Here is a 12,576-nt window from a genome sequence, read left to right on the forward strand (position 1 = left end):
AAGAATGTTATGAGAATGTATGAGATAGAAGATGTTCTATCTTGCTGTTACATAAATTGTCACACAGCTAGGCAATTCTTGTTAGTACATAGTTACAATTATAATAAAAATTTGGTTAAATAAAAGACTAAGAAAATTTATTTTTATAATTTCTGGTTTTATTTCTCAAGTTCATGTCTTGATAAAACCCAAATACTACTGCTGCTATTTACTATGAAATTTTGATTCCCATTTAAAATGATTTATCTGCAGTGACTTTTTCATGACACAATTGTTCTTCAAGAACTGGGGTCATGGGATGTGATAAGCACAGTATTTAGAAATCTATTCAAGTTGTAAAGAGGAGGTATCCAGCTTGGAGCTTTATTTATAAGCAAATTAAAGTGGGAAGAAGTGAATGGAGAAGTTCTTTCTCAAGGCAACTGGTAAGGCAGGTTGGACATTAGGATCGCATATATTTGGCTTCAAATCTTTGTTTTGTCTCCTATTTGCTCTGTGATTTGGGGAAACTTACTTCACTGAGTTTGATTTCTCATCTAAAAATTAATACATGGAAAATCACAACATTACATAATATAATGAGATGTCTTTTAACAAAATGGGAAAGCTCTGCTTTCCTCTTCAAGAACTTGGGTATAGATGACTTAAATATGACATTGCTTCAGTTGGTCAATTTTAGTTGGTTTCGAGGATTTGGAATTAGGTGCCCTTCTACTGGGTGATGTTGCTAGTGAAAATCTAGACATATCAACAAGTTATGTCAGGAGGCCCGTTCTTAATGATTGAGAACAATTCCTTCCTTACTGCTGTTTACCTGATGCATTCTGGAGGGCCCATCTGAGTAGCACTTGGGTGGTGTGGTGGTGGCGGCAGCTATGGTGGTGGCAATAGGCCTCAGGGATTTGGTGGGGATCACAAGGACAAGAGAGTGATCCTAGTTGGAAAGTACTATGAGAGAATTCATGGAGACCAAAGGCCACACTTTCTGATGAGGCAAGAGGGAAAAGAGCTAGGCAATGGATTTCAAGTCCTATAACTCAGAACACTGACAATGTCCTCAGACTCTTCAGCTATTAATAGTCAAATTACTTTGTGTCTAATATCCTATATTGTCTGTGTACTTTTAAAGTGGGTACCTTTATTACTTTTCTCCTTATTTTCTGGATGAGGATACTGAGGCTCAGAGGGTTACTTGGCCAAGCCCTCGCAGCTGTGCAGAACTGAGATTATAATCCAGGTCAAATTCTAGAGTTAGTGCTTTCAACCAGTACACATGGCTCCCAGTTACTGTGTAGTTATATTTACTACAATTGCCATACGGATTTCTTGCTGTTGGTGAACCATCCTTGTTCATTTGCATGACTGAGGTAATCTAAGGAAATTTATCATGTTCGCAGGAGAAAGAATGTGGGTAGAAGAGCACAGACAAGAAATGTCAGCTGGTAAGGCCACTGTTAAATCAGCAAACATTTATTTAACAATACTTTGCATCAGGCAGTGTTTTAGCTGAACAAGATATGGTTTTTCTCAGAAACTCACCATTTGTTAGGAGATAGATTCAAAAAGAATATTATAGTTGATCCTTAAACAATGCACCCCTGCACAGCCAAAAAACTTTTGACTTCCCCCAAATTTAACAATACTACTATACTAATAACCTACTGTTGATTGGAAGACTTACTGATAAAGTAGTCAATTAACACATATTTTGTGTGTTATTTGTATGATGGACTGTATTCTTACAATAAGGTCAGCTAGAGAAAAGAAAATATTATGGAAATCATAAGGATGAGAAAATACATTTATGGGACTCTGCTGCATTTATTACAAAAAAAATCCAAGTATAAATAGACGCATTCAGTTCAAACCCATGATGTTCAAGGGTCAACTATACACTACAGTGACAAAAGGGCAATGAAAAGCAGTACACGAAATGTGGTCATTACAAAGTGGGTATCAACTCTGTTCTGAGGATGCAGGGAAGGCTTCATAGAGGGAGATAATTGAGCTCTCTCTTGAAAGACTTGGTGTTGGAGTTCCCACTGGAGGCAATAGCTTGTGCCAAAGTGAGGAGATATGGTGCAGTTCAGAGGTCAGTAATACAGGCTGGTAGGTTTGAAGTAGGGCAGGACAGGAGTCTGGTGATCAGGCAAATGGGCTCAGATCAACAAGGGTCTCTTTTTCTAGGCTAAGGAATTTGGACCATTATCTCTAATCAAAGGAGAAATTTTCAAGGATTTTCAACTGGAAAGTAATATGTCTGCACTGGATCCTTTTCATCTGCTCTTCCATATATACTCTCCATCATCTTTGCTCTGTCTCTACTTTAGGAGGCTGATCGCTGTGATGACAGCAGTCTGTGTTAGTTTCCTAGGATTGCCATCACGAGGTACCACATACCAGGCGGGTTATTTGTTCACGGTTTTGGAGGCTAGGAGTCTGGAATCCAGGTGTCAGCAGGGTTGGTTCCCTCTGGAGTTTCTGAGGCAGAATCTGTTCATGCCTCTCCCGTATCTTCCAGCTTGTGCTTGCTGGGTGATCCTTGGCTAGACTCCAACAAACTTCCTAATTTGAATGTCACAATCTTATTCCTACCAAGATCTTGATGGAAACAGTGACAATATTATTTTAGAATAATTGCTCAGGTAGCAGAGTAGAATATGGATTGGAAAAGGAGGCAAGAAAGGGGACATTGAGATCAGAGAGGAAGAAAGTATAATAATTCAGATAAGAGATCTTGATTGGACCTGAACTTGGATGATAGCAAATTAAGGCGGAGAGGAGAGGAGGGATGCATGACATATCTGGAGATAGAATTAATGTGGCTAGGAGAACTCTTGTAATTAATCAGATTCATCCTCACCAAATACTTATTAGATAAGGGGAAATTCTAACCTGTAGATGATCTCGCACCAATTTAAAAAAAAGTGAAGATTTATATATCAATAGAAGAGAGGCAAGTAGGATAGGTACTCCCCCAAGTTTTAAGTAATGTGACATGCAGGCAGGCTTGGTGGAATCAGGAATAGTTCGAGTTTTTAAGGGTTTCAGTGTCCTGTCCCACTGAGTCAGGATGGCATTTCTGGCTCCATCCCATTTTCCAGGGCCCAGGAGGCGGTACTGGTAAGGAGTACATGGTCCAAAGAAAACTTCCCAAGCTAGTCTGGGATCCTTGAGGAACAGAATTGGGACACTGGGCTTTGTGCCTATGCAGGCAGCAAGGTCATCCATGTATGGAATGAACTCAAGTTTGTCTTTAGTGATGTCTTTCATCACACCCCTGAGAGGGAAAAAGATGGTTTATTTTTCAGTTTCAAGTTATAAGTCACCCTTCTTCCCACCATTTTGTTTCTTTTTATTGAGGTCAAATCATCTTTGAGAATGTTTTTCTATGTTGCAAAGAAAAAAATAAGAGTAGTTTACCTACAAAGGGTATTTGTGAGAGTAATGAATTTATTTATTTTTTATTTTATTTTTAAAGATTCTTTAAAAATGTATTTATGCTCACATTCTTTGGCCTTTCATTTTTTCTTTTAAGATTTTATTTATTTATTCATAGAGACACACAGAGAGAGAGAGAGGCAGAGACACAGGCAGAGGGAGAAGCAGGTTCCTCGCAGGGAGCCCTCGCCTGGACCCTGGATTACTCCCTGAGCCAAAGGTAGACGCTCAACTGCTGAGCTACCTAGGCGTCCCAGTAATGAATTTTTTTTAAAGGGGACAGTAAAAGGAGGCAATTGAAAGGGGAGCTCTAGATAGTGGTTTAGGTTCTTGAATTTGATATGAGGGTAAAAATCTGATCAGTCCAAATACAAGTTGTTGAATAAAGGAATGTGATCAGAAAGCATCACATGTATGGCCCCCAAGTTATTTTTATTGAGGTTAATTGTGAGTTGAGAGGACCATACGTGGTGTACCAGCACTGAATATGTACAGATACGAGTATAGTGTATATGGAAGCTTTATTCCTACTCATTTCTGTTGTTAGTCAACTTTCATGATGTTCCAATGTCATTCATTCACTTGTTCATTTATATATTCCTTCAATAAATAAATATTAAGTGTCTATCATGTAACAAGCATCACCCTAGGTGAATAAAATAAAGGCCTTGCTGTCAAGGAGCTTACATTCTAGTGAGAAAATTAACAGGCTATAAAGCTCCCCGCCCTGGCCAAATAGATAGGTGATAAATCAGGTGGTAACAGGTATTATTAGTGAATATAAAGGAAGGTGGGGGACGATGCAATGAAGGGACTGGGTGAACTGCCATATTTAAACACTGTTGTCAGATAAGGCTTCTCTCTTATGAGGTGATATTTGACAGAAGGAGCCTGCAGGTATCTATCTGGTGGGGAGAACATTCCAGGCAGAGGGAATAGTAAGTGCAAAGGTTCTGAAGGGCTGTGCTTGGCATGCTTGAGGACCAGAGAGGAGGCTGGAGTGACTGCAGCAGTATGGGTGAGGTGGGACAGCAGGAGGCAGTGAGGACAGAGAGATAGCTCGTTGCTCTGGAGGGCTGCAGAGTTGTAGGGAAGTTTCTGGGAGTGAAATGGGAAGCAATCAGAGGATTCTGAACAGAAGAACAGTGTGGTGTTTGTTGCTCACTCCTGCTGAAGTGTCAAGATGCGACTGCGGAACAGCAGAGTGAAAGCAGGGAGACCAGATAAGGGGTGACAGCAAGTATCCAAGTGAGAGATAGCTTGGTCTGGGGTAGCTGTGGGGGTAGTTAGAAGGGTCTGGATTCTGGATTTGTTTGAAGGTAGGAGCTGGCAGTATTTGATGACGTGGGGTCTGAGAGAAAAATGGGAGAAAAAGATCATTCTAGGGTTTTTGATGGACCAATTGGAATAAATAGCCAGTGACTAAGAAGGGGAGAAGTCTAGAGCAGCCCATGTGCAGGATGGGTAGGCAGGTGATGGCAGTTGAGCATTAGTTTTTAGATATATTCAATTTGAGATACTTAAGTGGTAGCCAAGTAGAGATATGTAGAGGGACGTGCATTAGGGCTCTGGAATTCCGGGGAGAGAGATGGGAGCCATGACACTATGATGGCATTTAAAGCCACAGGCCTGGATGAGGCCACCTGAGAGTGAGTGTTAATAGAAGTGAGAAGAGGGAGAAGAGGTCTGAGGATGAAAGTTGGGGTTCACCAATTGTTTGGAGTGAGGAAGAGGTGACACCACTAAATGAAGAGACAGAACAGCCTGAGAGGCAAGAGGAGAACAAAGATACAGTGGAATTCCAGGGGCCAAGTGAACAAGATTGCCATCTGTTGGGGACTGGGCTCTGTGTTCTGCTGAGGGGATGTGGCGCCCCCACTGACACATCTAAGGGCTGCAAATCTAGTTGGTACAAGAGTTGGATTAAAAGCGTATTCTTAGGGCACCTGGGTGGCTCAGTTGGTTAAGTGTCTGCCTTTGGCTTTGATCATGATCCTGGAGTCCCAGGATCGAGCCTCGGATCGAGCCCCGGATTGAGCCCCAGATTGAGCCCTGGTTTGAGCCCCGGATTGGGCTTCCTACTCAGTGGGCAGCCTGCTGCTCCCTCTGCTTGTGCTCTCTCTCTGTCAAATAAATATATAAAATATATATATATTTTTTAAGCATATTCTTGGGACGCCTGGGTGGCTCAGTGGTTGAGCGTCTGCCTTTGGCTCAGGGCATCATCCCTGAGTCCTGGGATCAAGTCCCACATTGGGCTCCCTGCATGAAGCCTGCTTCACCCTCTGCCTGTGTCTCTGCCTCTCTTTCTGTGTCTCTCATGAATAAATAAATAAAATCTTAAAAAAAAAAAGCATATTCTTCTGACTCTAGTGCAGTTATATCCTAAAAACAAAAAAAAGCATATTCTTCTGACTCTAGTGCAGTTATATCCAAGCTACCATGGTGCTTCTCTAGGAATGGCTCTTTTTTATTATTTATTTATTTATTTATTTATTTATTTATTTATTTATTTATTTAGGAATGGCTCTTATATTGAGAATGTGTGTGTGTGTGTGTGTGTGTGTGTGTGTGTGTGTGTATTTATAAGGAAATACATTAGGTTTTCTTGGAATAAGCTGCATGTTATGTCATACCGTTTTATGAGTTGCTCCTTTTTAGTAGCCTCAGCCATCAATTTTTGGGTTGGAGGTATCTTACAGAGTCCTGTGTGAAAAATTGGAAACACATTAACATCACATGTACCTTTCCCTTTGAGCTCTCCTTCCCCTCATTTCTGGCCCCCCACTGTCCCATCCTTAGGACATGTAATAGTCAAAGCTAGACTGGAATTACAGGTCATCTCTGGAGGCAAAGTCCTCCTCCAAACCCACTTAGCCAGCATACTATTCTACTGCCAGAATGATGAGGATGGATATTTCATGGCCCAGCCCTCGGCCTGCACTGGCCCATTGGTCATCAGCACCTGCTCCAGCTCATTTATATACTCGCACATTACATATATTCATATATAATATTAGTGTTATATGGTTTGTATATCCCTCTTTGTATTTGTATCTATGCCATTATTTGGTTAAATGTAAATACTAAAAATGAGCTCATTTTTATAACCCTGCTTTGATATGTCTTTACTTTTGTTACACCAGAAGCCTCAAGGGTGGAAACACCTGCCTGATGGTCCCTCAGCCTCACGGAGGCTCTGAGTGGTGGTGAGGATGTGCTCAGTGTCAGTCTCTCACCTAGATGGTTTCAGGGTGTGGGCTTTGCTCTTTTGGCTAGGAGCCAAGTACAGCCCCCAGAGGGTGGGGTTACTATGTACTTGAGATAGGTCTGACTTAGCTCTGTAGCGTACTTGCCACCAGCATCACTTTATCCTGTAGAAAGTGGGCAAGACTTTACTAGTAGTTCCTGGGTTGCCTCCAGAGGCTTTCTGGAGAAGCATGTAATTACTCCTGTGGTGTGATTTAATCGAGTTTCATTTTGTCAGCTCTATCATTCTGATAAGGATTTTTGAGCTTATTATAAAACACTTAAAAAACCCCCACTGGGTACTTAAGGGTCTTCTATGATTTTAATATAATCAGATAATGCTGTGAAAGCACTTTAATTGGCCTTAAAGAAATAAAAATTTGTGATCATTTAATGTAATGTGTGGAATATGTCATCTATTACATTTGTACAGTGTGACAGAAGTTGACACTCCTTAGTACTGTGTTATATACTATTTATAAATTATTGGTGATTGTTTTTATTCATTAAGGACACAATTCTGCTCAAGGACAGCTGATTGGCTCAACTCTGATTGCTCTTTATATTTAAAAAATTATACAAGTGCAATTCTTTAAAATGCTTACTAATGTGAAACTTGCCCTGCTTTAGAGAGGTATGATAATAATAGAGAAGAATGACAGCTGTCAATTAATAGCCTTCACTATGTGCCAAGCATGGTGCTAAGTGCTTGGCAGACATCCATCTAACAAAATCCTTGTGAAAGAGGTTTTATTAGCCCTATTTTACAGATGAAAGGGCTGAGATTCAGAGAGGTCCTCACAAAGTTATGAGTTTTTTTTTAAAGATTTTATTTAAATAAATAGAGACATGAAAGAGGCAGACACACAGGCAGAGAGAGAAGCAGGCTCCATGCAGGGAGCCCGATGTGGGACTCAATCCCTGGACCCCAGGATCACGCCCTGTGCTGAAGGCAGAGGCTCAACCGCTGAGGCACGCAGGCATCCCAAAGCTATGGGTTTTAGAGTTGGGATTGGACCCCCATAGCTCTGACTCCATTATTTGCACTCTTACTTTTTTGTTTAAAGATTTTATTTATTTATTCATGAGAGACACAGAGAAAGAGAGAGAGGCAGAGACACAGGGAGAGGGAGAAGCAGGATCCATGCAGGAAACCCGATGTGGGACTTGATCCCAGGACTCCAGGATCACGCCCTGAGCCGAAGGCAGATGCCTAACCACTGAGCCACTCAGGCATCCCAATCATTTGTACTCTTACAGTAAAAACTGACAGCAGTCTCCAGAGTCTATAAAACTTATTTTATAGGCATTTCTCAAAGGTTACCATCTCCCCAGAACTCAAATTTATTCACAGTGTGCATTATTCCAATACCTTGCTTTGGAAGAGGTGCAAAATTCTACTTCTAGAAATAAATGATAAGATTTAGAAGTAAATCAACCAGACTAGATGAGAGTAGAACAGAGGATCCCGAAGCTTCCAATAATTTTGGTTAATCTGAGAAATGTGATTATATCTTGTCCAAATTTATTCCATCCACAGAATCAAAACCTTTTTCCCACTCTGTCACATTAGTGATACAAGCACACCCATGATAATATTACCCATAGATGAAGTTAGGTAGCCATTAGACTTTTCTGATATTTTATGTTACTCTAGTTCACATCTGTTCCATTTTGGCTAAATTGCAAGGCACTAATTTGAAAACTCAGTTGATCGTGTAGGGCTTTAAATAGAGTCAAGTACCTTTGAATACTCTTGTGGCCCATCGTGCTTGGAGCTCTGTGCCTGCTAAGATGGATCCTTTAATGCTGATGAGGCCAATGATAGCAAGTGTTGCTCTCTCTAGGTTTGAAGGAAAGACTTGCTTGTACAGGAATATCTTCTTTGTGCAAAGGCTTTTAAGGGGTTCTTCGAGAAAGGGAAAAGAAAATGTGTATCCTGTAGCAAAGATCACAGTATCGATGTTTTCTTCCACTGTTCCATCTTCAAAGACAGCAGAGGTCTCTGTAAATTCCTTCACGCTGGTTTTCATAGTGACTGTCCCACAGAGGATGCAGGTTGGCAGCTCATCGTTCACAATGATCTTTCTTGCCCTTTGACACAGAAGAGAAAATTATTCATTGTAGTTATTTATATCTGTGACACACTTGAGCAAACTATTTCTTTGGTTAATTCAAGGAAACTATCTGCCAAGTTAAGGGAGTGAACTGATCAATGTCAAGTTCAAAGGAGCCTATCCCACTTAGGGTTGCAATGACATGTTTTGTTCTCCCGCTTCCAAGAGAAGGCATGTGGAGAATGTTTAAACCTGCTTGGGATTTAAAATATGCTCTCGAATTAATTTCTGGAGCAATGCTTTTCTTGAAGTGTCAGGATCGAGTATGCAACAATCCATTTAAGAATCAGTTTTTAGTCTCATATCACCGAGGCCTCAAATGATTGACATTAGGAAAGGGGAGGTTACCAAGAAACTTTCTGGGTTAAAAAAAATCTGAATCGGGATCCCTGGGTGGCGCAGCGGTTTGGCGCCTGCCTTTGGCCCAGGGCGCGATCCTGGAGATCCGGGATCGAATCCCACATCAGGCTCCCGGTGCATGGAGCCTGCTTCTTTCTCTGCCTCTCTCTCTCTCTCTCTGTGACTATCATAAATGAATAAAAAAAAATTAAAAAAAAATCTGAATCAATTTATGCTGGTAAATATTTTCATTGGGAGCATCATTCTACTTAATCACAGCAGACATAATGTCTTTATAAAATTGATGTATTGGGGTGCCTGGTTGGCTCAATCAGTTAAGTGACTGACTCTTGATTTTGGCTCATGCCATGATCCCAGGGTCCTGTGATTCAGCCACACATGGGGCGTTGCACTTGGTGTAGAGTCTGCTGGGGATTTTTTCTCTCCCTTTCTCTTTATCCTCCTCCCCCCAGTCTTCCCCACCCCCTGCCCCTGCTCACACATGTGTGCACACTCTGTCTCACTCTCTAAAAATAAAACATAAATAAATTGACATATCAAATCATCCATTGCCATTAATTTTCTTTATAAGGTTAAAGCGAGCTGTCTTCCCAAAGAGAAATATTTGGGTCAAGCATAAAATAAAAGCACATTTAATGACCTTACGTTCATTTCAAAGGTCTTTTTCTTGCCATTTGCAACCCTATATAGATGTATATTCAAGTATGTAATTCTAGAAATTCCTATTGGAAATGCATCCTCTAATCATTCAGCCAAAGACAACATTTTAAAAGTTAGCTGGCCATCTGCAACTTGTGATGCTGCAAATATTCCATTTTTAGATGGCAGCCATTCCAAGATTCCTCAAAGCCAATTTTAATTTCCTGATTTTATTTTGTTTAAGATTTTATTTTATTTATTTATTCATGAGAGACACACAGAGAGAGACAGAGACACAGGCAGAGGGAGAAGCAGGCTTCTCGCAGGGAGCCCGACGTGGGACTCGATCTTGGGACCAGAATCACGCCCTGAGCTGAAAGCAGACGCTCAACTGCTGAGCCACCCAGGTGTCCCTAATTTCCTGATTTTCAAGCTAGAAATGAAAAGTTTTTATACTTCATTTTCTTCTAGCCTAATGAATTACTGCTTTTGTTACCAGAGAATATTCCCATTTCAAGAACTGCTGTGCTACCTGATGAACATTGTCTTAAGGAGCTAAGCCCAGAACAGAATAAACAAAGGCAGCATAATAAAAATATTGATTCAATAATTTCCCCATTAAATAAAAAAAATTAAGTACCCCTTTGTAATACTTAATCCGTAATGCTCATGGTTAAATCTTTTATTCATTTTCTTCTCTTGAATCCAGTTTAGTACACATGAGGGCAGAACTTGTGCAATAAAATTAAGGCATCTTCTTGTAACCACCATATTATATGGGTAGCCCCATTCTGAAGAGCGGCAGATAACCCAGGCACCGGTTCTGGTACTGAGAAGTACCTAAAAAGTAAGGAAGGATAAATATATGTACATCATTTTGTAGTATTTTCCCTTGGTGTTTCAAATAGTCTTATAACATCTGTCCTTTTTTAAAAAAGCTTTTTATTTTAATTCCAATTAGTTAATATACAGTGCTATAGTAGTTTCAGGTGTACAATATAGTGATTCAAAACTTCCATAGATCACCTGGTGCTCATCACAAGTGCCCTCCTAATCCCCATCACCGATTTCACCCATCCCTGCACCCACCTCCCCTCTGGTATCATCAGTTTGTTATCTATAATGAAGAGTCGGTTTCTTGATTTGTCTCACTTTCTCTCTTATTTTTTTCCTTTGCTTGTTTATTTTGTTTCATGAATTCCACATATGAGTGAAATCATATAGTATTTGACTTTTTCTGACTTATTTCGCTTAACATAATACTATCTAGCTCCACCCACACCGTCACAGATGGCAAGATTTCATTCATAACATCTGTTCTTTACTGGTAAATGTGTGCATCCATCTATAAATGACTGTTTCTGTTGTTGCCATTGTTTTTGTAAATCACTTTTATCTGATCTATATATCTGTTAAGTATTTTTATCATGTTCAGTATAAAAATTATAGTACTAGTATATTTGCACTACTCATCTGGCAATTTTTTACATATAAATAATATAGAACTTAAAGTGATGTTTTGAGAAAGCAATTTTAACTGAGTTAAATAAAAATCTGTTCTTTCCAAATCTAATCATTGTCCTATAATTTATGTTAAAGTGGAACAGATTTCTAATTTGTGAATCTATGCTTGGGTTTTCTGAAATCATCACATACACTTCGTGGACAAAGTAAAGCTTGCTTTTATTTTAAAGCAAATATGTTCAGAAAACAACTTCCCTTTTCTATCTTTATATGGAGGTTTTGCCAGAAATGCTAAGGGAGAGTGTGAAAGAAAGATAATTGGTTTGGGTGGAATAATTTGTCCAATTGGTCTTGTTTCTGAAACAGTACCTCTGAAAAATGCCTAGTGGTCTGACATCCATACAGTTTCCTAAACCCCTCTTGGAGATGGTTCAATCTCATCACATGTGGATTTTTTTTCACTCATGCTGTGTCCACATGATTTAGCAATTGGCCTATGTGTTTTGTAATCTTGTGTACCTCTCTCCAGCCACCAGAAATGGTGATGGGGTGAGGGTGTGGATTCCCCTGGTGTACCTGAGCTGCCGTTCGACTGAGCTCCACTGCAACATCCCCTCCAGTGTTTCCAAGACCGATCACTAACACACGTTTGCCTTGAAAGCCTTCTGGGCTCCTATACTCCTGACTGTGCAGGATCTGGCCTGTAAAATTATGAATACCTGAGGGGAAGGAGGGATCAGAAAATCAGAAGTATCTAGAGTTATAATTCCCTAGGATGCAGGCATAGCATCTGTAGGAAAAGGGAACTTCCAGAAATATGTCAGCCTTTTTGCTCTTGCTGCTAATTGCAGGAAGTAGAAACAGCACATCATCTCCCTCTCCACTGGATTTTGTGAGCCCAGATACAGATTTAGTACAGCCTGCAGGAGATTTAGGAGTACAGAAGAACTTATGTTCCATATGAGTGCTCCCTTTTAAGGTAATTACTTGGGAGAAATGAAGCTCAATGCAGCTCATTGAGAAATGAAGCTCAATAACAAACATCTCATGCATGACCCCAAACATCTTAAGCAAGAAGTAGATTGTTGACGCATGTTATTTTACCCAACAGATACAGTCTATGGGAATATGGTCTTTGTATATAACATATTTACAAATTGAATTCTGGTTCAATGACCATTTTCCACAAAAGAAATTTTGTGGCAAGTTCTCCTGAACATAGTAATATTATTACTATTAATATTTAAAATACTATTAATAATTAATAGTAATTATTTTTTTGTGGTTTAGGCTTGCTATTTATGCT

General features: G+C 39.9%; 1 protein-coding gene and 1 long non-coding RNA gene across 11 annotated transcripts in view; one reads left to right on the forward strand and one right to left on the reverse strand.

Moving 5' to 3' along the window:
- LOC106559008 overlaps positions 1–12,576 on the forward strand; it is a 107,747-nt gene that overhangs the window by 80,434 nt on the left and 14,737 nt on the right. The window lies entirely within an intron of this gene.
- FMO4 (flavin containing dimethylaniline monoxygenase 4) overlaps positions 1–12,576 on the reverse strand; it is a 67,421-nt gene that overhangs the window by 37,546 nt on the left and 17,299 nt on the right. For 5 of the 10 annotated variants that reach the window (XM_038542554.1, XM_038542552.1, XM_038542555.1 and 2 more), the window contains 5 exons: positions 11,847–11,989; positions 10,447–10,646; positions 8,435–8,784; positions 6,078–6,147; positions 1,450–3,280 (listed from right to left, as the gene is read on the reverse strand). In XM_038542554.1, the coding sequence (XP_038398482.1) occupies positions 2,860–3,280; positions 6,078–6,147; positions 8,435–8,784; positions 10,447–10,646; positions 11,847–11,989 (1,184 nt within the window). In that variant the 3' untranslated portion in view covers positions 1,450–2,859. Of the gene's footprint in view, positions 1–1,449; positions 3,281–6,077; positions 6,148–8,434; positions 8,785–10,446; positions 10,647–11,846; positions 11,990–12,576 lie in introns of those variants that run through there. The other 5 variants (XR_005362089.1, XR_005362087.1, XR_005362088.1 and 2 more) reach the window with 2 other exon arrangements.

This window comes from Canis lupus, chromosome 7 (assembly GCF_011100685.1).
Source record: "Canis lupus familiaris isolate Mischka breed German Shepherd chromosome 7, alternate assembly UU_Cfam_GSD_1.0, whole genome shotgun sequence".
Classification (NCBI taxonomy): domain Eukaryota; kingdom Metazoa; phylum Chordata; class Mammalia; order Carnivora; family Canidae; genus Canis; species Canis lupus.